Source organism: Phoca vitulina, unplaced genomic scaffold (genome assembly GCF_004348235.1).
Source record: "Phoca vitulina isolate PV1807 unplaced genomic scaffold, GSC_HSeal_1.0 scaffold31, whole genome shotgun sequence".
Classification (NCBI taxonomy): domain Eukaryota; kingdom Metazoa; phylum Chordata; class Mammalia; order Carnivora; family Phocidae; genus Phoca; species Phoca vitulina.
The window spans coordinates 5,672,137-5,697,950 of NW_022589734.1; the positions used below are offsets into that span (position 1 = coordinate 5,672,137).

The following is a 25,814-nucleotide window of genomic DNA, read 5'->3' on the forward strand; positions in this document are numbered from 1 at the left end:
CTCCCCCTCGACCCCTGTTCACATGAGGCAGATGAAAGCGGGGTGACTCCAGGGCACCTGGGAACAGATTTTGAAAACGTCTGCTCTGTATCATGGAGACCTTTTCTAGAGTCATCAGTAACTAAGCGTAGTAAATGTATTTCCATCATGTCATTGACCCAGAATCCTCAAAAGGTGGCACAAGTGAAGTAGCTTCATGTAAATTGTCTACATTATTTCAAGAACCTATTTAAAAGATTGTCTGGCTCTTCTTTGTATCATTAAAACCCAGTGTGATCTTTTTAACAACGCCTCAGGCTCTCATTTAGAAAGCCTTACTGCAACTCATTCATTTGAATGAGTCAGTTCTTACTCAATGTAAAGAGCCCACAAACCATAGGGGACCTTGGGGGCTGGGCTGAGGTCTGCACTGGCTGCATGGTGCTTTCGAGAATACTCCCTGGAGCTAGCATGCAAGCCGCCAGATTCGGCAGTGCGTCCTCTCTTCTGTTCTTCACACGTGCGCGTGTGCACACAAACACACGAACACACCCCAAACCTCCCTAGCCTGCCCCCCCTCCAAAAACTATATGATCCCTCGTTGTCACTATTTGGGGAGATGGGGAGACCACTTAAGATGTTAAGTCCTGATTTCCGGAGATAATCTGAATAGATCTGCTGTAGCTTTTAAATTGCTGAATTGCAGAGAGCAACCAGATTGTTATTTCTGGTACTGAAGATGGGGGTCAGGTTTAAAATTCTGTAATTCTGAGCTAGAACTCTGACTGCCTTAAAGGAATTACCTTCTGTTTCTGTTGGTGCATGTTTGTCTTTTTCTTCACCATGTTAAATCATAACGAGCAGCAACCTCTGAACATAAAAGTAGATTCTAGTGGTAGGAAGAAGATGCACATTCCCAGTATGGCATGGCACCAACCTACCCTAAATTGAAAAGCAGCCTACTTTTCCAGTCTGATCCTAAAACAAATCCAAAAATAGCATTGGCTTGGTTTTGAAATCCACATCCTCTGTGAAGGCTGCCCTACCCCTAGTCATGCTGTCCTTTGCAGCCCTGCGGTAATTGTAATCTCCAGCACACAGTGCGGTCCACAGGGGTGTATAGGCAGTGTCTCTGCTGCTTACTGGCCTTCCTTGGATCTCCAGGCTTAAACCAGCCTGGAAGTTTCTTGTTTCTACACCCCCAAGTCATTCCATCTAATTCTGGACAAACTCAGGAAATCTCTGGTGTTTCCAGTCAGTGAGTTGCCTGAAATCACATACCAAGTCCAGACCCCGATCCTGTGGGTCATAACCCCAACCTCCTAGTCTTTACTCAACACCAGGCAGTCTTGGGAGGCCCCGTGCCAGGTTTTCTTTGGGAGAGCTTCCAGTTTGGTCATCGGAAGCCCACAGTGTTTATTGGGCTCCTTATGTCTTAAAGGGAAGAAAGGTTGTGGAGAAAGATGGATTAGTCCTAGAGCCCAAGAGCCAGCCTCTGACTGGACTTCACCCGTAGTCTTCACAAGGTCCTGTAGCCACTCTAGCATAGCGTCCACGGTATCGTCGGGCCTTTAAACACACAGTAAATAAGACCATGGCCCACTTCTGGGAGAGCATTCAACAAATCTCAACTTACATTGATTTCTTCTGTAGAGTTTACCTCTTGGTATATTGAGTCTATAATAGTAGATTTTTCTGTTGCTCAAATACACAATGTTTTGAGTAATTTCCCATTTATTTTTCATTTTAGAAACTTCGTGAATACTTTCATTCAGTTTAAGAAGCCTATAATTGTAGCAGTAAATGGCCCAGCCATTGGACTAGGAGCCTCCATATTGCCTCTTTGTGATGTGGTTTGGGCCAATGAAAAGGCTTGGTTTCAAACACCCTATACTACCTTCGGACAGAGTCCAGATGGCTGTTCCACCGTTATGTTTCCCAAGATTATGGGAGGAGCGTCTGTGAGTACCTCTATTTTTTAAAATTATTCTAGAAGACTTCCTGAAGAAATCTAGTTTGGTCAATGTTTTTCTAAATATATATAGGGTGTCATTTTGTGGGGACTTCCTACCAAATGAACCTTCTAGTTCAATTCTCTTCATTAACTCATATTCTTAATTCATGAAATCATAGGAGGTTTTTCATATTTTGGTTCATAGAACATTTATTGACACTGGGTTGCATCATTTCCTAGGGAAGGACCTTATTCAGTGAGCAGTCTCTCTCTGCATAATTGACACTGATATCCGTTATTAGTAAATACCCAATTTGTAATCCAAACAACAGAGTGTGCCACCAAAAGTTTCTTGACCTAAGAACCTAAGAGCTGCACTTTTAAGAGAAAGCAATGAAGGAGCTACGTTGATTAGGATAAGAGAAGTCTTCCCATCTGATTGTGGAGCTTTATTTTTTTTAACTGTTTAAGCCATCCATAATAAGAGTGTTTGTAGCTTTTGATTTTTTTCAAGCAATTACGCACATTGCATTTCTTACTCCGTGAAGTAGGGCAAGAGGTGGTGTCACGGGTTAGGGTCTTCAAAAGCCAACACTGAGGTGGAGTTTGTCATGGTGGAGCAGTATTCCATGGTCCACACCTGTTGGCAGGATGGCAGCGGTTAGGGGGCTGGACAGAGGAAGGCAGGCCCAGCAAAGCTTGGGCCACCTCTGGGGAGCTCTGGGGCATGTATGGCCTGTCACAGTTGTCCCACAGTGGGCTGAAACGGCTGGTTCCTTTATGTCCATCATCACCGCGTGTGGGCTGCCCAGGAAGAGCGCCATGACTGTGGATGAGGCGGCTCTCTGCAGCGGAGGGCGTCCCCGAAGGAGCTGAGGGCTGGCTGCTGACAGCACTGCCAACAGCTGGGACAGCAAGCCCTCCCTCGGGCGGGCCTCAGCAGCACATCCCAGTGTCCACCACAGTCCACCTTTGGTCCTTTGTACGCACCTCTTCATACACACTGAGGGGGGCCGCTCTTCCCGGGGAAAGACGTAGAGGGGGATTAGCCACTGATGACTACAGGCAAGAACCACCTAGATGTTCAAGTTAGTGGGTAAAAGTATGATGAGAAAATGGATGTTTGCATCCTCTCATTATTTATGGTGGGAAAAACAGTTAACTTTACAGTAGAGAAGACTGGCAGGCGTCACCTTGCTGAGTGGTCAGAGTCCCCAGAAATAAGACCCGTCGTTGGCCCCCGACCTGCTGCAGCGAGAATGACATGGCGTCGCTCCGCCAGAGTCCTGCCCCGTGGGCATCACCTCTGTCGGGTCTGGAGAGAGCACCAGACGAACCCGGACTGCGGCACAGTGTGCAGGTGCCATGCAGGGCCCTGCCAGAGGGCCACGGCGGTCGGAGAACTCACCGGGAGACCTAGGCGCCGCCCCACACTGGAGGGGACAGAGGGGCCTGACAGCTCCGTGCAGATGCAGGGATCTCAGGCGCAGTTCGGGGTCAGAGGAGGGGCTTTCCTCGGAAAAATCGCGAACTTTGCAGACAGTCTGTGGTTTGACTCATAATAACTGTGTTGATGGTAGTTGTCCGGTTTTGATCATTGTAAGATGTCGTAGAAGATGTTAATGTTGGAGAGGGCTCAGTAAAGGGTTTATCATCTCTCTGCTGCTTTTATAATCCTCCCATAAGTCTAAACTTATTCCCGAAACAAGGTTGAAAGAGGAAGGAGTTTACTGGGCCCACACAGCCCCCATTGCCCCATCTGGTCTCAGAGCCACCCCCATCCTCGTCTTCTCCCTTCCTGTTCCAGTCCCACCCACGACTGCCGCCTCCGCTGGCCTCAGCGACCCTCCTGTGGTGGGACGCTGCTCCCCCCCACCCCGGAGTTGCTGCACTTGTGCGTTGGTGGCTGTGGCCGGGTGGGACCCCAGGTGCCCTGGTAGTAGTATTCATAGCCACGCTCACGGGACCCTCGCTGCATCCGTTGGCCAAGCGTGCTCCCTCGGGGACCAGCAGAGCCCTGTTTTAAAAGCAGGAGGCAAACGGCCCTCAGATCATTGGTGGGGAGCAGGGCCGGGGGCAGATGCAGCCGTGCCCCTTCCCTCCCCTCGTTTCCCAGTCCCGAGTGTTCTTTCTGTCGGGGACGTGGTACCGTATCAAGGTCTTTGATGCACTACACACACTGTACTCAGAAGGGGGTGCCACGTCCAGGCTGGTACTCCGCCTGCACTCGGGCCATCCCAGTGCTCCATCAGCAGCGGTCGAATAGGACAGGGTCAGAGGACCCATGGTCATGGGCCCACTCCCCCCAGCCCCTTTGCTGTGAGGGGGATCTGGCCTGGCACACCCTATGCCTGCAGACCAGGCATGTTTTAAGCCTCGGAGAATGGTGCTCGTGAGGACCTCAGGCAGGAAAACAAACCCAGACCAGAGTGAGCATCTATTCCTGTGACAACAGTCAACCGGCCACCAAGCGGCCGACCAGCTGGTCTCAGGAGTGTTGCCAAGCAGGTGGCTCGGCATTAGTGTCTTGCTGGAGGCTGGATGTTCTGCGGTGACAGTAACTGAATCAGCCTCAATGAGTCAGAGTCCGTGCCCTTGAGCTGAATGTCCCACACACCCCACAGCCACTCCGTCCACCTGTCTTGTGCCGGCGCCGGGGCAGCCGGCGACCGCGCTGGTCTCCCAGAGCTGTTCGGTTCCTCTCTGTGGTGCGCGCTCCCTGCTGGACACTCATGTCACACAGCCACGTACACACTTTCCCATCCATTGACATGCCAGACCCCTTGTCCCCAACCTTCCAGGCCCCTGACCAGCCAGCCAGGCCCTGGGTTGGGTCACTGCGTGTTCTCACCTTGAGCCACCTCTCCTTCCACAGCAGGTGGTGGACAAGGCACATCCCCTGTCGGGGAGTGTTTCCCTTCGGGGGAGGCTCCCGGGCACTTGCCGGCTGTGTTTCAGTCTGCACACCTGAAAATGGAGCCAGCCCACCCACACCCCAAGCTCGCTCACCAGGACTCCCCCGTGTGGCCGGCAGTGTGAGCGGAGGCAGGGCCCTGGTGCAGCAGTGGTGGGTGACGTGGGGTCTGGGCCCCCCATGCAGCTCACCTGTGCTGTCTGCTGTCTGCCTGATCCCAGCGCTGCACCTTACAGCTCACCTTACACCTAGCGGGCCTGATGGGACTCCGCTCCTGGGGGACATTTCCGGCGTGTGGTCATTCAGTGTCCCGTGGCTAGGTGTTCTGCCTCCGCCAGGGTTCAGTAAACACTCCAGAATTGTTTTTAAGAGGCACATTCTTCTCTGCTGTGAACAGCGTGGCCTCGCTCCGGAACCCCGGGGGCCTGCATCGTGGTCCTCTCTCTGGCATGTGCCCCAAGCTCTTGGAGGCCTCTCGTCCCACCCGCTGCACAGTCAGGCCTGGGGACTCTGACATTTCGGCTCCACTCAGCCTGGCCACCACCCCCTCGGTGCTTCCAGAAGCCATCCCAGTAGCCAGGTCACGCCATCTGCTGGGGCACTTGCCATGGAGTTCCATCTTGTATCTCAGGAGAGCTCCCAAATCAGCAAACTCCCCTGTCCAGCTTTGTGTTCTGGCTCCAAGTCAGGCACCCTTAGAATTCAGCTCCCTGTGTCTTCTTGCAGCTCCTTGGAGGGAGGAAGCGAGTTACAGGCCTAGGGGCCAGCAGAGGAGGTCGGCAGGACTTGAGGGAAGCGATGCCGTCTTGCGGAGAGAGACCTCTGCATTGTCTTCAGGCAAGACGGCAACACTTGTTCCTGTTGGGGACAGAGGGGTCAGAGGAATCTGGGGTTCAACTTTGGGGTGTCCATCTGGAGTCCCTATTCCAGGTTTAAGGGTCTCCTCCTTCCTCCCCTCCCCACCGAGCCCAACAGGTCCTCCCTAGTGGGTGACTCATCTTGTCTGGAGCTGGGCCACTCAGACTAGTAAGTCCTGGGTCTGGATCTGCGCTTTCTCTGCTTTCTTGCTACCCGGGAGCCCCTCTGCTTGCATCAGTGGCAAAGAGCAGGAACTGTGCCCTCGTGTGAGGATTTTCACACTCGAACCACCACCAGGGCCGGGCGCTCTGGGTGCTCCACCAGTCCGTGAGGGGTGCTCTTTGCCAGCCAGCCAGGGAGCGATCTTGCTCCCAAAGCCCTCTCATCACCACTTTCTCTCCCATTCCCACCCGTGACAAAGTAGTTTTTCTGGAAGCAGAGGCTGGCTGAGTTGGATTTGGGCAAGCAGGACACAGGGTCCGCCTCTGTAGCAGGGCAGGGAGGAGGCAGGATTGGGCAGAGGGCACGGGTGAACCGTGTACCGCCCTGGCAGAACTCCTCCCCCGGAGCCCACAGGGAGCCCCCGCTCTTCCGGGGGCCGCACGGCGTTCAGAGCCTCATCTGCGGGGTTGGCCGTGCCGAGGAGCTCTCCCAGAAGGCCCCTGCGAACAGCACTTCTGGCAGCGGGGCAGCAAATGTTTCTGGGCCGAGGCGTCCGGGCAGCACGTCTGTGTCCACCCCAGGGTGGTGCTCCATGTCTCACGGATGAAGAGGTGGGCCCCGTCTGGGTCATTTGTCTTCTTTTCGCCACGCTGCACCCACCCAACAGTTACTACTACCTGGTTCTGGTGGTAGAGTTGTTATCGGGAAAATTACTTTAAGTTCGTTTTGAGTTATTACTGTAAAACAGATTGTTTCCTAACAGCTACTGGCCGTTCTGGGAGTGAAGACTCCTTGCCATGGGTAAAAGCCTTCTGCGTGCATCCTGAGTCATGACTGTAGGGGAGACTGAAAGAACAGCGTGATCCAAGGAGGTGTCTGATGTTAATGCAGATACACAGGACGAGCAGACTGGGGGAAATCCTGAACCTGACATTTAAACACATTCTGGGCAAAGACATTCTGAAATTGGAGTCCTTGGGCCAACAGCTGCTAAGAGGTAGAATGCTTTGAGCCCATTGCATTCAGAACCATAAAGCGCAGGAAGCCGTGACGAAATGAATGGCTGCTCGTCCGGCGGGTGCATTTTCCCTCACTGGACATGTCTTGAAAACACATTACTTTTTGCTTCTCCTTGTGATCTCCCAGTGCCACTCGTGATTCTCCCCCGGGGTGCTGGGTCCTGTCTCCCCCTTCCCTGCGGGCACACGCTGCAGCATCTAGAGACTTGACGGTCACAGCGGAGGTGGAGCTGGGTGCTGCTCGGTGTCCTGCAAATCACAGGACAGCCTCCTCAGCGCGGAGCCATCTGGACCAGAATGTCGGCAGGCTGAGAAACCCTGCCCTGAAGCAAGAGCAGACAGTTTAAAATCAACTCAAAGTGCAGAGCGTTTGACTAAAACCTGTCTGCAGAAAGTAAGTAAATGCTGCAGGGGTGAGGCATGGTGTGACAGTGCTCCTTGGAAGTGACCCCCCAGATGCCAAGTCCCCTTGGTGAGCTTCCGGCAGGCTGAGGCAAGGCTGCAGCAGGCTGGGCTTTCCACCCAGGGTTTGTGCACAAGTCTGCAAGAAGGCCAGGAAGGATCCCGTTCCCAGGATAAAAGGAGCAAGCTGCCAAAGCCTCTTTGGAGTGAAGCTGTAGTCACAAGATGTGCAAGTTAGTGTCAGACGGTATCTTCTACAGCTTAGCCCTCCTTGCCCCCAGTGAACGTTCAGGGCGTGCCCGGCGCTGCACGGTCACGGTCCCGTGGCTCCAGGGCTGTGACAGACACGCGGCAGAGCCTCACTGAGGAGAACGCGAAGCTGGTGAACACGGGCTCCCACTGAGAAAGCTGGCGGCTCTCGTTCCGGATGGTGCGATGCTGGAGAGCAGCCCAGTGAATGGCTGATGGCCTCACCCCGAGTTTACCGGAGAGGCTGCCACTCTGGGGAGTTGGGAGCCTGACCCAAGGGAGTAAAGTGGCAGAGCCGCTGCCTCCATGAGGTTCAGACTCCCCAACCCCGGGGCACCTGGGTGGCTCAGCTGGTTAAGCATCTGCCTTCTGCTCAGATCCTGAGCCCGGGGTAAAGTCCCACATCGGGCTCCTTGCTCAGCAGGGAGCCTGCTTCTCCCTCCCCCCCCCCCCCCCCTCACCCCCCGCCCCCCCGCTCGCACTCTCTCTCTCTCTCTCTCTCTCGCTCTCTCGGACAAATCTTTAAAAAAAAAAAAAAAAAGCTCCCCAACCCCTCCCACCCAAGTTGGTCAGGTTTCCTCACCACACCTCTTAATGTGGTCTTTTGGGCTGAAAGAAAAGGAAACTCTACTTTCCTCTGGCATTTCTCACTTGTCTGGGTAGTTACACTATAACTTCTTTAAAAAACAGTTGGCCATCTTGGAACAAAATGGCAGCCAGTAAATTTCCAGTGACCATATCTTTGCAAATCTGTTTCTTGGGTAGAAGTTAGAAAGCTCTCATGTTAAAACTACTGGAAATGGAGCATATGGGAACATGCTCATTCAGACTGAGTGTATTTAATCTTACTAATCTTATGGTATCATTTGTTGACTGTAATTTAAACCAACTCACTGCCTGTACTTACATGAGCAGTATTAACAACCTTGAGTCAGTCCCACTTTCGTGCTCTTGGGTGAAGTCAGAAATGACCTTTGTTGTCTTGCATGTCCAGCCATCAGGAATAGAGAAGACTAAGTAGGGAAAGAATCTCCAGGGACTATAACCACGGCGTTAGCCCGGCTCCAAAAGGAGGACATGGTGGCAATGCAGCTCACCGCCTGGCGGGAGACTGTTCTGATGGCCCAGCTGGCTAGCACAGGCATGTGGGAATCAAGGAAAGGGAGAAGGGAGGAAAAGAACAGTGGTAGGGTTCTGCTCTACCTCCAGAGGGCAACGAGTAATATTCAGAGAAGTGACAGGGTGGGGGGACAGGCCCACAGAGGGACTGGAGAGGGAACACGGGAAGGAGGCTTGCTCTCCCCCACGACCCGCTGTCTACTGGCACGCGTTCGCATCCACGCCCCGAGCTAAGGCCCTGTGGTTCAGGCTGGTCTTGAAAACATATTTCACACTTCACTTAAGTGATGTAGTTGTGGTGTGGTCTTCACTGTGTATTGAGGGTGAGAGAAGCATGAACTAGGAAAACCGTAGAGCACTTCCCACCAAGTCCTTCTGTCAGCACTCCTCTCACCCTTTCTCATCGCGTTTGGAACCAGTCTTCTAAAGAACTATCTTAACAGCTAATAGTAAGGTGAAGTCAGGCTTCTAAACGCATTGTTTATTTCAGACCTTCTTTTCACCAAGAAGAGGATGTTCAGTACAGGGGTTTTCAAATAGAACATCTCCAAACTCTTCAAACATCCATGACTTTGTCCAAGACTTGGCACAAATAACAGGTCCACACTGGCGCCAAAATAGTCATGAGTGTGAAGGACTTTAGTCCTTCTTGTGGGGACCCAGCTCTCCACCCTGTTTTCCATCCTCTGCCTGTGTTGAAAGGGTAGTGAGTCAGCCAGACATTTCCTTTGCCAGCTCTTTTTATTTGGGTGTCGTCCATGCTGTGCGTTCACGTGCAGCAAACATCTCGATGCATTTACAGGAGGCTTTTCTTAACAATAGTTTACCTCTTTACCTAGTTTACCTTGGGAGGAAGGTCACCTCCCAAGAGTATGCTTTACCTGAGTCACAGTAGATTATGGTCAAGTTTTCATCGTGACCACCAGAGTCTTTGGGAAGCTTAGCAGTGCAACATAAACTCCTTGCAGAAAATTGTCACATCGGAACAGCACGAAGTTTTCTTGTCAAATAGATTTTCTCCAAACTATTTTGATATCTGTGAGCCTGTGATTTGAATGAGCTAAACTCCATGCGCATCGTGTTGAGACCTTAAGTGATACAGAATCCAAAACAAAGTCAATTTCGTATGTATACATACACATACAGGTACATATATACCTTCTCTTTAACAAAGATAAGTGTTAATTTCCTCCATTGAGTCATTTGAAGTGACTATAGTCAGACCCTTCTAAGAAGACTACAGTAGTGGTCATTTTGGATGCATTCAGGTCCTGAATGGTTGCTTACTTTAATGTCCGAGTGGTAAAATGTGGCCTTCTAAGATAAACTCGAGCAGAAACATTCACTGCCCTTAGAACATTGTCTGTGTATATTGAGAAGAAATCACCATTGGCCTCTCAGATACAGAAAATCTTGAGTAGTAGTTCTGTGACTGATTTCGATCCCTAAAACTACGAATTTTCTAGCTTCGCTTATGCCTCAGGATACTGTTCAGTGTATTGAGTGACTTCACATGTGGGAACGGCTGCCACTGGGAAGGAGGAGGCAGCCGGAGAGGGACATGCCAGGAACTTCAAGCTCACAACAAGTAGACCTTCTCTAAGTGAGATTTCTTGGTTGTGCCCACGTGATTCTGTATTACATCATAAAATAAGCCTTTTTTTTTTTCTATTTTTTTTAATTCCCAGTCAGTATGTTACTTCTCTGCGTAGTTGATTGTGCCTCGTTGGGTTGCTTCTCCATGCACAGGCTCCAGAACAGTGCACTTTAGCTGGAACCCTGGAGGAAGCACAGCGAGTCCCCAGCGGGGCCCACACGTTCACACACCCATCCTCAGTTTGAATTTTTTTAGATGAATTTTCAGGTTGGGTCTTTTCTGCCTGCCTCCCCTTCACGTCTCATACCAGTTTCAACTCTTCTTCCTTTCAGGCAAATGAAATGTTGCTCAGTGGACGGAAACTGACGGCCCAGGAGGCGTGCGGCAAAGGCCTGGTCTCCCAGGTGTTTTGGCCTGGGACCTTCACCCAAGAAGTCATGGTTCGCATCAAGGAGCTTGCCTCCTGTAATCCAGTTGTAGGTGGAATTCATTCTCTTACATATGTTACCGTTTTTTTTCCCCTATGACCTTTCCTCCAGAGAGCTCGCCCATGTAGCGGTGTTTCCGGAGTCCTCTGCCTCTCCTCCCTGCATGGCTGCCTGCATGTGAAATGCCGCTGGAGCTAAAATTGGTTCCACTGCTCCAGATGGGCTCACCTTATCCTCCCGGTTGCAGAGGCCTAAGAATGAAAGGAATGCATTTCAGAAATGTAGGAACTTCAGAATGTCCTATAAAACTCTCCAAACACCATCTATATGATTCTTCCCTGGTTCCAAAGCTCTTTCCTATAATCATGTTTGCTTCCCATGCCCCCCCCCCACACCCCCCACAGTGGATGTAAGCTTCTTTTTGATAAATGTGCTGGATAATATTCAGTCTGGTAACAGAATAGCATGTAGCAAATTAGAAGATGAAATGTTACTGAATATTAACTGACGTGACTCCCATCTAGACTCCCCCTGACATGACAGCCCTTGTGATTAAGATTAAATTTTGGTTAGAAGATCCCCTCAGCAGGTGTTCGTAGAGTTTTCACGGAGCCTCCCAAGGGTCAATACCCAGCACCGGGGCCGCGCTGGCCTACAGCAGGGGCACGGGGCCCAGGCTGGTTGGTCTCGGTGGGGAGGGCCAGGGTGCAAGCAGCACAGCGCTCCTGAAACAGCTCAACAGCTGAGAAGTCGAGAATTTGCCCACTGCCTGGTGTGGATGTACCACAGCCCTGTCTCGGGCCTGATGTGTATCATGAAAAAAAATGTCTGGTAGCCTAATTTTAACAGGTCATTACTCATGATGGGTAACTGCCTCCGTAAATTTGGGGACAGATAGAGCCAGTCCTTGCAGATGCGCACCCTTGCTAACTCACTGCTCGTTGTCCGGTCCAGGTGCTGGAAGAATCAAAAGCCCTTGTGCGCTGTAACATGAAGATGGAGCTGGAGCAGGCCAACGAGAGGGAGTGTGAGGTGCTGAAGAAGATCTGGGGCTCGGCGCAAGGGATGGACTCCATGCTGAAGTACCTGCAGAGGAAGATCGATGAGTTCTGATTGGCAGGTGCCTGCTGGTGACACTGGAATTCTAGAGCAGGACATCTGTCGCGCCAGGTTGCCCTCCTCCATCCCCACGGCCTGAAACAAGTTCACTCTTAGCTCACGCTTGGAAGCAGGACTTGCGACATCCAAGCTATTTATTATCAAGGAGTTTTTAAGTACTGTAACTTTAAAATAAATAACTACAAAGCTCCTTTGTCCGAACGTCATTATTTTATACTTAATATACACACAAGTATAAGAGTATAATGGTGAGCTCCAGATTGCTCTTCGAAGCTCTAATTTTTGTTATCTTTAGCTAGTACTGTATAAAAAAAGAAACGAAGTGTGTTTTGCTGGTTTTGGGTGGCAGAAAGGTCTGGAATAATGTTTGTTTTCCTGATTTTTTCCTTCTAGAACAAGAATCTAAAGAGGTATTAGCCAGCCTCCTCTCTCCTGCCCCAGTTAGAGATACAGAAAGATCTGAGATGTGCCTCTGTCTCAAAAGGTACAGATACCTCAGAGATGAAATGTCCTGAATCAAAAGGAAAACTTACCTTGTAGGATAAGTATTTCTGATGAAAAACCCACTGACAAACATACCCCTAAAGTACACTTAGGATTCATGCTGGAAAATCCATTGATTCTTCCTTTTTAGTATGTCCAGTTCTTACCCAGTTAACATGAAGAAACCACTGTCTCTTCAGAAGAAAGCTTGTTTGCAGTATTAGTGAATCACTGAATAGCTTAAGTATGAATATCTAAGTTATAAGTTAGTCTTAGTGGAGTTTAAAGAGTTTCTCTGACCCTTTTGAAAAAATAACTACATAAGTGCTTCTTGTTGCTGGGTGAGAAATACTACTTTATATACAGTTTTGGTTTTCTATTTGCAGATATGATTGATGTATTACACCAAAAAAAAAGTATTTTTATGTTTATAAAGTGTAATTTTTAGGTTCACTTAGAATATATTTTATTTAATAAGTTAAAATTCTTTTGGCACACTATTAAATGCAGAAACTCCTTTAAAAAAAAAAAAAAAAAAGAACTACCTTATATTCAGTGTTTAATGTTCCTGGTCTCTGCTTTCATGTCTACGCACTATGCGGAGTACAGTGTGGTGTCCAAGAGTGCCCTGTGTAAATAGACATTCACATTCCTTTCAGGAGTGGGGACTGATTCCTGATTACAGACGCCTATTATTAGTTAGGCTTCTGAGCTTGCAATCATATTGAATGTATGAAGAATGAAATAAAATCAAAACCTTATTTTTGTACAGTTTGGAAGTTTATACTTAGAACCGACCACCTCCTGGCAACGTGGAGAGCTGTACAGTGTGTAAATCTGCCTTTACCTTGGATTGGTTGGTGCAGTATTTTTGCATCTGTGGGACCTACTTTTTCGTTCAGTAGTTTGAACTATATATAATAAACTGTACAATCTGTAAAGTTTTTATAGAATAAATATTCAGCTGTGAAAACTGGTTAAATAAAACTAATATTTCTTAACACATTTGAAATGTTCGTCTCATTCTTCACTCCTGAAGTTTCTCAGGGGACGTTTAATCTTTTTCGTGAGATACGCCCGTGGGCATACAGCTTCTGTAGAGTTTAGAGAGTAAGTAAGCCTGTGGGACTGTACCTGGAGAGGAGCTGGAATAGGACAAGTATCGTCCTCCCAAGCCCCGTCTCCGGTACTCCCCCCAGGCTGCCATTTTTTTCTGAACTTTGTGTCTGTCTCCTCCTCGCTCCTCTGTCAGAGATGCATATTCCTACATACATTCCCTACTTCTGCCTGTTTCTGAACTTTACATTGTATCACGTGAAAGCTTCAGCGATTACTTCAGTATTGAGAGAGTTGGAACTTACTTCTTCTTTGCCCAGACCTACAGTGGAGGTGTTTTCATTGCTGTTTCATAGATAGAGAACCTGAAGTATGAAGTACTTCACATCGGGCTGGGATCTGGCGTCCAGCCCAGGTCAGTGTGGCACAGCCGGCATTCTGGCCACAGCCCCATACCGTCTGTTTCCTAGAATTTACAAAGAGGGAACTAATTCAGTTGGGTTCTCCTCAAATTAGGGATCCGACTACACCATCCTGGGTTTTGCCTTCCCCGGGCCATGCTGGCCACATCCCCCCTTCTCTGAAGCAAAACTTGCATGTTCCAACTTCTGGCTCATGAATTGAGCCCAACTAGGAGGAATAACGGACAACTTGAAATCCTGACGTCCGTGCCCAGTGTTGGTGATGGTGGCAGGAAATGCTGTCCTTCAGATTGGTGGAAGTCTAAATTGGTTCAGCTTCAGAGGAGAGTTTGACCGAATCCAGCAATTCCACGTATAAGGATTCATCATAAGGAATGAATTCTTGCAGGACATACGAGAATTAAGATACATACGCAATTAAATTCATCTCGGGGTTTTTCCTAACAATGAAGAGCTGGAAATGGCATACACATTCATCAGTAGAGTTTGAGTATGCCACACCATACAATGAATACACAGCTGTTAAAAAAGAATAAAGTATTTATAAACCTTAGGTGAAAACATTATAGAGCAACCTATGTCAAAAACACCCATTGTATGCTTAAGAGCTTAAAAGCTATGCACAAAAACCAGGCTCCCTTCTGCTTATGAGGTCCTCTCCCCCAGTGCTTCCCAGCTGCCGGGTTTAGATACGGCTCAGCCCTTGGCATGTAGAGGTGGAAAGCCGGACAGAGACGGGCACTGCTGCCTACTTAGGCCTCTGAGTAGGGCCAACCCTTCTTGGTCTTCATTGCTCATCTGTGCTAAGGGTGAAACAGCTAGCACGTCGCCTGCAGGATGTGCCAGGCACTGTTCCAAACACTTGTGGGTATTAGCTCATAGGTTTTTTGAGGGAACTCCATTTCCAAGGAATATTTATTAAGGTGCCATAAATATACAATCACTATAAAATGAGAGCTCTCAAATCTTTTGGTAGGCTGATTTAGTTTCTGGTGACTCTGACAGGACCAGTGAAGACAAGAAATCAGAAGAACACTGGACTTTGAAGATCTTTGAAGGAAATCATGCCCATTACGTAAGAGGAGAGAAGCGTGGAGAGCTGCTGGCCAGGCCGCTCCTACTGCCCCTTGGCCTCATTGCTCGGTTGGGAGTGAAGGAGGGGTAACCCAGGTCTCTGGGCAAAGCAGGAGCCCAGTGGGCCAGGGGCCAGCCTCCATGACCCAACTCTCTCCCTTAGCCACACCACAGAGGCTTCAACCCACTCCTACATTACTTATTCACTTATACTGGTATGAACAAATGTTACTCTCCAAAGGAAGGAAATTGTGTACGTTGCAGGAGAATTGGCACTTAACCAAATACAAGCACATATCTTAGGGACAGCCTGGGGATGGGGGGCTCTGTCAGCTGAGTCTGTCACTGCTCTCAGGAAGCTCAGTCTCATCTGCTTTCCCCAAATCCAACTAGCCCATCTGGTGGCCTCTCTGTTACTGACCTTTCTATCCTCCCATAACCAGCTTTGCCCAGTCCGTGCCTTTCCTGCCCTGGAGTGCACTCTAGAGACCTGCAGAACATGCCAGGGAGAGCCCTGGTCTTCACAGGAATAGAGACTCAGGGCAGGTGAAAGTCCTCCAAGAGGACTTAGCCCTGTAGTAAAGCCCAGAACTGCAGAGCGGGAGAGGATCTGTGACATGGCGTGCATCTGTTCGTACACAAGGAGACTGAGACTAGAGGTGTCAAGTGACCCTTTCGTTATTATACAGCCTGTAAGGACAGCCTAGAAGTGGCCTGGCATCCAGGAATAGCTAGTGTTCTTCACACTCCATTGCTGCCTGCCTGCCTGCCTTCAGCGCCTTTACTGGCCAAAATCAGAATGAGATGAACACTGGCTACAGGTAGTGTAGAGTGGTGGTTCTCAAACTTTGTTGCATATTAGAATCACCTATAAAGCTTTGAAAACTCTTAATGCCTTGACTGTACGTGAAAACAAATCACGATCCCTGAGCTGGGATCCATGCATCTGGGGTATTTGACCCAGGTAGCTTAACTTGTCTGTGCCTGGGAGTGGTGATGGTTAGGAACGTGGCCTGGAGAACTCAGTGCTTTCTGGTATCTCATGGACCTGATTCTGTGGGTGGCAGTGGGGCAGAGTGGGTGGTTTGAGGCTGCTTGGTGGCTTGGGATTTAGGGCTTTTTCCAGTGGAGGCTGGCCCTACCTAGAGAGTTTTGATGGTTTACAAACTGTTTCTGCATCTGGAGGGGCTGGACCAGTCCACAAAACCTTCAATACTAGCATCTAGAAATAAACATCCCCAATCTTTGGCAACAGAGGAAGGACTGCCTATATCCCAGGAAACTCCTCTCTGTTCTCTAGAGAACATTCCTGACAGTATCTCTGAAGACACTCTGAAAATGGCACTGAAAATGGACTTGAACATTGGTTTAAGAGTTACTTTTTTTGGTGAGGGGGAAACTTAAGTTAAAAGCCAACTTTATGATCTTAGAGCCATATCATGTCCTTAGAAGACTAATAAGTTGTTTAATACAAACATTTTTAAAAATAAAAGCTAAGGTCTAATGAGTTTTGACATTAATTCCTATTTTCCTAATTTTACATTGTATTCTAAAACTGGGAGATGTATATCTATATCAATATCCATACAGACTATATATATAATCACCCATGTGAAACACCCTGGATAAAACAACTAGACATAAGATTACAAGGAAATAGAACACCTGAACAACGGTATAGACCATACAGGTAACTATACTTATTGTGGGGATCATTTCATAGTGTATAAAAATACTGAATCACTATGATGTACAACTGAAATTAATAAGATATTGCATGTCAAGTGTACTTCAATTAAAAAATGTAGACCTAACACATCTATAGAACCCTCCACCCAGCAGCAGAATACATATTCTTCTCAAGGGCACATGGAATATTTTCCAGAACAGAACATAGGTTAGGCAATAAAACAAGTCTGAATGAATTTAACAGGATTCAAATCATAGAAAGCGTATCCTTCAACCACAGTGGAATGGAGTTAGATATCAACAAATTTAGGAAATAGAAAAATATGTGGAAATTAAACCTCACATTCTTAAAAAAAAACCTTCACAAGAGAAATTAGAAAAGATCCAGAGGTGAATGAAATTGAAAACACAATGTAACAAAACATAATAAATTAATAACAAAACACCAATATTTAAAAAAATAGAAAATAGACACCAAATCAATAACCTAACATTCTACCTTAAGAAACTAGGAAAAGAAGAGCAAACTAAACCCACAGCAAACAGAATGAAGGAAATAAAAACGATTAGAGCAGATATAAATGAAATGGAGAATATAGAAACAATAGAAAAAATCAAGGAAATTTCTTTGAAAAGCTTAATGAGACTAATCAAGGAAAAAAGAGAGAATACCCAAATTACTAAAACCAGGAGTGAAAGAGGGACAGTACTACCAACCCTATAGAAATAAAAAGAATTATAAGGGAAAACTGTGAACAATTGTATGCCAACAAATTAGGTAAAGTACATGAGGTGAATTAATTCCTAAAAAGATGAAAACTACTGAAACTGACTTAAGAAGAAATAGAAAACCTGCATACACACCTATAACAAGGAAAGAGATGGATTCAGTAATCAAAAAGCTTCCCACTAAGAAAAGCCCAGGACCAGGCTTCATTCATTAATTCTATCAAATGCTTAAAAAGTAATCAATACCAATCCTTCACAAATACTTGCAAAAAATAGAGTAGGAAGGAACATTTTCTAATGTATTCTATGTGGTCAGTTCTAACACCAAAACCACACAAAGACATCACAAGAAAACTATAGAGCAATGTCCCTTATAGGTGCAAAAATTCTCAAAATAATCTGACACTGTATAAAAATGATACACCATGACCAAGTGGGTTCATGGTTGCAAGTTTGGTTCAACATAAAAATATATATATAAAGAATAAAATTACATGAGCATCCCAGTAAATGCAGGAAAGCATTTTTAAAATCCAACAACCATCACAATAAAAACAAACAGAAGGGAATTTCCTCAACTTGATAAAGGCCATCTATAGAAACCCAGAGTTAACATCATACTTAATGATGGCAATTGAAAGCTTTCACCCTAAAATCAGGAACAAGACAAAGATGTTTGCCTTTGCCACTTCTATTCAACATTGTACTGAAAGTTCTAGCCAGAACAATTAGACAAGAAAAAGAAATAAAAGACATCCAGGTGGTAGAGGAAGAAGTAAATCTATTTGCATATAACATGATCTTATATGTAGAAAACACTAAGGAATCCACACACACAAAAAAAACTTTTAGAACTAATAAGTTCAGTAAGGTTGCGAATATGAGATAAATATACAAAAATCAGTTGTATTTCTATACACTAGCAATAAATCTGAAAATAAAATTAATTTCATTCACAATAGAATCAAAACCAATAAAATTCTTAAGAATAAATTAACCAAAGAAGTGCAAACTTGTGCACTGGAAACTACAAAACACTGCTGAAAGAAATTAAAGAAGACCTAAATAAATAGAAAAACATTCATGGACTGGAAGACTTACCTTGTTAAAATGGAAAAACTAAATTTATCTACAGATTCATTGATAACCCTGTAAAAAATTCCAACCTCCTTTTTTGCAGAAATGGACAAGCTAGTCCTAAAATTCATATAGAAATGCAAGGGACCCAGAATAGCCAATTCAATCTTGAAAGTGAAGACAATTTGGAGGGCTCACACTTCCCAATTTCAAAACTTACTACAAAGCTACAGTAATCAAGACAGTGTGGTACTGGCCTAAGGATACACATATAGATCAATGAAATAGAATTGAGAGCCCAGAAATAAACCCATACATCTCTAAGCAATGATTTTCAATGAGGGTGCCAAGATCACTCAGTGGGAAAAGAAAAGTCTTTTCAACAAATTATTCTGGGACAATTGGATATCCACATGCCAAAGAATCAAGTTGGACTCACCATATACAAAAATTAACTCAAAATGGATCAAAATTTAAATGTAGGACCTACAAGTATAAAACTTAGAAGAAAACATAGGTGTAACTTCATGATCTTGAATTAGGCAATAATTTTTTAGATATGACATTAAAAAATGCAGACAACCAAAGAAAAACAATAAACTGAACTATATTTTAAAAATTTTTTTAAACTTTTGTACTTCAAAGAACACTACCAAAAAAGTGAAAAAGCAACTCATAAAATGGAAAGTATTTGCAAATTATATGTGTGATAAGTCTAGTGCCCAGGAAATATACAAAAAATCTTGCAACTCAACAATAAGAAGACAACCCAATTTAAAAAAAAAAAAAAAAGGATCTGAATAGACATTTCACCAAAGATATACAAATGGTCAATAAGTACATGAAAAGATGATATCATTAATCATTATGGAAATAAAAATCAAAACTACAATGAGATACCACTTTACAACACCAGGATGGCTGTAATGAAAAATAACAAATATCAAGGAAAATATGGAAAAATTGGACTCTTCCTACATTGCTAGTAGGAATGCAAATTGGTGCAACCACAATGCAAAACAGTTTGGCAGTTCCACAAAAAGTTAAACATAGAGTTACTATGTAATTCTGCAATTAAATGTACGCCTTGTCACATACCCAAGAGAATTAAAAACAAGTTCTCAACCAAATACTGTACACAAATCTTCATAGCATCATTATTCATAATAGTCAAAAAATGGAAACAACCCAAATGTTCATCAACTGGTGAATGAATAAACACAGTATGATATATCCAAATTATGAACTGTTATTTGGCAATAAAAAGGAAGGAAGTATTAATGTATGCTACAATGGGATTGAACATTGAAAACATTATGCTAAGTGGAAGAAAGAAGCCAGAAACAAAAGGCCACATATTGTATGATTCCATTTATATGAAATGTCCAGAATAAACAAATCCATAGAAACAAAGTAGATTAGTGGTTGCCAGGGAACTGGAAGTGGGGGAGGGAAGACAGAATGGGAAATGACTGCTAACAAGTACACGGTTTTCTTTTGAGTTAATGAAAATGTTCTGGAATTAGTGGTGATGTTTGCACAACCTTGTGAATATACTAAAAACCATTGACTACCATACTTTAAAATGGTTAATTTTATGGTATTTTAATTGTATCTCAATTTTTTAAAAAGAGTATATATCCTCTAAACTAACATAGGGAGAAAATGGAAAAATACTTAATTGACCCAAAATAAGAAAGGAATGAAAAAGGATAGGTAATAAACACAGTTGACATGGTGGATTTTGCTCAAAATATTAATAAAAAAGATTAAATGAAAATGGACTGAATGTATGAAAATATCTGGAAATGCATATATGTTTACAAAAAAACATCAAAAACTGAAAAGTTCGAATAAAGAGGTAGAAAATATATAATGTGCAAACATCAAACAACATCAACAAAACCCTGCCATCACCATATTATCAAAATACTACTAAAGCAAAAAGCATGTTAGAAAAAGAATTACTTTATAATGAGAGCAGACTGAGTTCTACTGAAAGTTAAACACCAAATTTGTGTGCCCTACTTAACTTATCCTCAAAATATATAAAGCAAAAATTGACAGCTGTACTACAAAAAAAAAGACAAGGACAAAACCATTATAGGAGATTTTGACACTACTCAGTAAATGATAGACTCTGACCCTCTTACATTTTCAATGAGGATGTGGAATCTAACAAGCACGTACCTGATTTTGAGTTATTTTATCTTTGCAGGTTCCTGAGTGTGAATATGGTAGGTAGTTTCTAAAGTGGCTCCCAATGATCCCAACTCCCAATACTCACACTCTTGTGTGATCCCCTCATCTTCTCTGTGGGATGGACCAAGTGCCTTGTTTTTAACAGATTATGGCAAATGTGATGGGGTGTCACTTCTGAAATCTGGCTATGAAAGACTGTGACTTCCATCTTGCACACACTTGTTCTCTTGCTGCCTCATCTTGTTCACTCTGGAGAAGCCAGCTGCCATGTTGTGAGGTGCTGTAAGGAGAGGCCCATGAGCCATGAAACTGAGGGCGATTTCCACCAACAGCCAGTGAGGAGCTGAGGCCCTCAGGCAAGCAACCCAAAAGGAATAAATCCTGCCAGCTCCCTCATGATTGAGCTTGGAATAAGTCCTGCAACTAGTCCAGCTGTGAGAAGACTGAAGCTTGGCCAACATTTTTTTTTTTTTTTTAAGATTTTATTTTTATTTTTCAACAGAGAGAGAGGGAACGCAAGCAGGAGGAGTGGGAGAAGCAGGCTTCCCGAGGAGCAGGGAGCCCGATGCGGGGCTCAATCCCAGGACCCTGGGATCATGACCCAAGCCGAAGGCAGACGCTTAATGACTGAGCCACCCAGGCGCCCTTGGCCAGCATTTTAACTGCAGCCAGTTAGAGACCCCTCGCCCGAGGACCCAGCTAAGACATACCTCACAGTTCCAGAAACTGTGAGATAACTAAATGCTGGTATTTTAAGCCACTAAGTTTTGGAGTAATTTGTTATGCAACGGAAGATAATTAGTACACTCAGAATGATCAGTCTCACAGCTTACTTTGGCATTTGATAAATATATACATAAGAAATATATATCTACATATAAATATAGAGATAGGATACATAGGGTCTTAGACAAAATTTTCATTTTAACATCCTGTTTATTCTTTGCATTTAAATATCCTTTTATGAGGGATTGGATACATAAATGTTTTTATGCTCATACAATGGAATTCTATGCAACTCTTAAAATGAATATGATATTGATGATGATGTAGTAGTAGTAGAAAATATTCATATGATATTTATTAATCTCTTAGAGTAGTAATTATTAATGATCTCTAATTGTATTAGAATTATAATCCACTCCATTTTTCAGATGAGAATACTGAGTTTTAGGAAGGTTATGTAATTTCCCTAAGGTCATCACATAGTAAGTGTTGGGGCAGGTGTTTGACAGCAACCAAACTCTACCCAAGAACAGCTTTCTGGGGGTAACCTGGCTGGCTCAGTTGGTGGAGCATACTTTTTTTTTTTTTAAGATTTTATTTATTTGTTTGACAGAGAGAGAGAGAGAGCACAAGCAGGGGGAGCAGCAGAGGGAGAGGAAGAAGCAGGCTTCCAGCTGAGCAGGGAGCCCAATGCAGGGCTCGATCCCAGGACCCTGGGATCATGACCTGAGCCGAAGGCAGATGCTTAACCTACTGAGCCACCCAGGCGCTCCATAGCATGTGATTCTTGTTTGTGAGTTCAAGCCCTACATTGGGTGTAGAGATTCCTTAAAAAAATAAAATCATAAAAAAAAAAAAAAAAAAGAAAAACAGGGACGCCTGGGCAAATATATTTGGGCAATGCCCCCTTTGGGAATCTGGATTATGGTTCCTGAGATAGAGACAAAGGAGTGTTCCACTAACTGGTGTATTTTATAACAGTTATGTTAACATGCTTGTAAAAATCAAAACAGTACACTAATTTGTTTGAAAAGTAAATTGGCACTAGAGATAACTAGTGAGAGTCAAATCAAAGTTTGATGTATTTTCTGTGCATGTGTAACTGTCTCTCACCACCCAAATCTATTTGCTTCCTGATTTGGATAATGAAAGTCAGACACTGAGCTTGAGTAAGAAGGGATAGTACATATTTCACATGAATTTGGTTCCTTAGTTTAAGACAGTGAAGAGCAAGAGTTTATATAACAAAGAATTTATCTAAAAGTCATCTGACTTTCGTTGGGGGCGCCTGGCTGGCTCAGTCAGTAGAGCATGTGACTCTTCATCTCAGGGTCATGAGTTCAAGGCCCAAGTTGGGTGTAGAACTTACTTTAAAAAAAAAAAAACACACACACACAAAAACTGAACCATAAAATTCAAGTGTAAAAAAAGTCATCTGACCTTATTTGACTTAAGCTCGATAGTGAAAGTTTAGATAGCAAGGATACCCATAATGGTATATGTGTAACAAGAATACAAATTGCTTCTAAAATTCAAGAGGCCATAAATGTCACATTCGCTTATATTTCTAGATAAAATCAAGTCTGGTTCTTAGTTGCTTAGGAGAAATGAGAGAATGAGCAACAATGACCAAGAGAGCGGCTGGAAGGGACCGAGACCCCCTCAAGGAGCAGGGCGACGCATCCGCAACCTTCCGGAGCACCCCTCCCTCGACCAGAGGCATCATTTTAATAAAAGGAAAAACAATCTGTTGATCTTTACATCTTGCTGTAAATTTTTGCTGGTAGCAATCTGTTCCTTGTGACAGTTTACCACTGAGGTTTTTGTTCCCCTTTATTACTAGAAAGCTTTCCTATCTGGAGCTTTAAAGCCTCCTGCAGTGAGAAACTATTACATAAACACACAGTTTGGAGAGAAGGGAATGACCTGTAACTCTTGTTCTCTAAAGATGGGCGATCATCACACCAGTGCCAGTCCTCAGCTCCCCTACGGGGACTCTCAGCTGGGCCTCATTCCCAGACCATAGGAGGACAGAAGGATATCCCATTGGTGCTGAGAAGGAGGCTCCTGTCGTAGGCCCTGCAGATTCTGAAGTTCAAGTCAAAAGCTTCAGCGATTGTTGCGTAATAGTCGTGGGAATAAGGTGGAGCAGGCCTAAGAGGTTTTCCTACCCTGTACCTCTGGCAAGTCCTCCCTTCAGCTCGGAACTTCACGGAATCCTGGAATGCTGAAAGAGGTGTTAGAAGCCACGCTGAAGCTCAGGAACCAGCCCTCCGTGCGTTGGTCTTTCTCGTGACCAGGACTCTTGGAAGAACCATGGCTCCCGCAAAGCAGGTAGGTTTGGAGAGAGAGATGCTCGTAGTTGAGTTGATTAAAGTATCACTCGAAACACTTCACTGCAAGCTACTTGTGTGCACAAACAAGTGTGTGCAAACGTGTGCATGCGTGTGTGTTGGGAGGATGCTTTCTTAACAGCTTCATTGAAGGATAATTTGCATACAATGAAGGGCACATGTTTAAAGTGTACAACGTGCTGAGTTTTGACATACGTATACACCTGTGACCTCATTTCCATAATCAAGACAGCAAACATCCCTCACCCGTTTCCTTGCCTCTCTTTGTATCTCTCCCTCCAGCCCCTCCCCACCCTACCTCTCCGCAAGCAGCCCCTGATTTGCTTTTTGTCACAAATAAGTAGTTTTATAACTACTTATAATACTAGTTCTGAGCCCAGCAGGCAAATACTTTGTTTTTGGAGGTGAACTTTTTATTGTGTGTTTAAAATTCTCAGTTCCGGGCACTTTGTTTTTGGAGGTGAACTTTTTATTGTGTGTTTAAAATTCTCAGTTCCGGGCGCCTGGGTGGCTCAGCCGGTTAAGCATCTGCCTTTGGCTTGGGTCATGATCCCAGGGTCCTGGGATCAAGTCCAGCATCAGGCTCCCGGCTCAGCGGGGAGTCTGCTTCTCCCTCTCCCTCTGCCTGCTTCATCCCCTGCTTGTGCTCTCTCTCTCTCTCTGTCAAATAAATAAAATCTTAATAAAATAAAATAAAATAAAAGTCTCAATTCCCAGAGAATGAGAGCAACAGAGACCCACAAAAGGCTGGTGTGGGGCACCTCCTAGGGGTAACGGTAGCCTCAGCTTGGCTCACGTGCCCTGGAGGCCCTGCCCACAGGACAGCCCCGAGCAGCCTCCACCAGCTTGGTGACAAGGCTCATTGTCTTTTCTGGCAGGCTCGGGACAGTGTGGGACCCCTGGCCAGTCCCGGCACCAAAGCAAGGAGTACCAGCAATAGGACATTTGAGACTAGTCACTGGCACCTCGCGTCTCATCCCTGGACTACCTACCGCCACCTAAAAGGTACTCCCCTTCTCTCTCCTTTCTGGGAGCTTCACCCTTACTGCTCTGCTCCTCCACATACTGGATCTTTCCTCCGTCTGCTCCGTTCCCAGTCCCCTCAGCCCCCAAAGCCCTAGGTCAATGTCACAGTGTCTCTCCACCTCAGTCTGCATGCAAAACTACATCTCGGCCTGGGCTCTGCCCACGGGACCTCACACCTTCTCCCCCCCAGCCCCCGGGGGGCCCTGCACCTGGGGGACACCACGGGTCTGGGAACCCGTGCCGGCCTACCCGCGCACTGCTGCCCAGCCTCTTCCAGGGTGGCAAGGATGTTCGGACGAGGGGTAACCATGGAAATTGTCCCACATACATACTGTGTCCTGCTTTGGGTGAATGACAGTGAAGATAGTGCTTTCCCACAAAATAGGTGATGACATCTATGAAAGTGACTCGTTCATTTCTGACAGAAACAGGCATCAGAGAAGTAGGGCTAAGGAGCCACGGGTCGATGATAAAAGCTCCTTAGGAGACAGGTAAAGAGTTCTTCAACCGGACACAAAAAGGACGAGCCCCTCCCCCCAGAAAGATGGAGACACTGGACGAATGTAAAGTGAAGAACCTCTTTCGCCTCCCCCCAGTTTTGATACATTATTGGCATGTAGCACTAAGTTTGAGGCATGCAACGTAATGATGTGATACATGCATATACTGCGAAATGACCGCCACATTAAGTTAACTTCCATCACCTCACATAGTGACGAGTTGTTTTCTTGTGATGAGAACTTTCAAGATTTACTCTCTTAGCAACTTTCAAATACGCAATATAGCCGTGTTAACTATAGTCACCATGCTACACATTACTTACAAATGGACGCTGGTCGCTTTGGACGCCCTGCACCCATTTCCCAACCCCCACTCCTCGCCTCTGGCAGCCTCCCATCTGTTTCTGTGAGTTCAATTTTTTTAGAGTCCACACAGGAGTGAGAACATACAATATTTGTCTTTCTCTGATTTATTTCTCTTAGCACAATGCCCTCCAGTTTCATCCACACTGTCACAAATGGCAGGATTACCTTCTATTTTATGGCTGAATAATATTCATATGATTTCATATATATAATTCATATATATTATATATTCATATATCCCTATGCATTTATATATATATATATATATATATATATATATATATCCATTTTCTTTATCAAGTCATCCATT

The 25,814-nt window shown here is 45.3% G+C and overlaps 1 protein-coding gene across 1 annotated transcript in view; it reads left to right on the forward strand.

The window, feature by feature from the left end:
• The window catches only part of CDYL (chromodomain Y like), a 70,630-nt gene extending 57,334 nt beyond the window's left edge, over nt 1–13,296 (forward strand). The window contains exons 4-6 of the mRNA XM_032424999.1: nt 1,730–1,940; nt 10,586–10,729; nt 11,636–13,296. Of these exons, the coding sequence (XP_032280890.1) occupies nt 1,730–1,940; nt 10,586–10,729; nt 11,636–11,794 (514 nt within the window). The 3' untranslated portion in view covers nt 11,795–13,296. The remainder of the gene's footprint in view (nt 1–1,729; nt 1,941–10,585; nt 10,730–11,635) is intronic.
• Nucleotides 13,297–25,814: the final 12,518 nt, after the last annotated feature.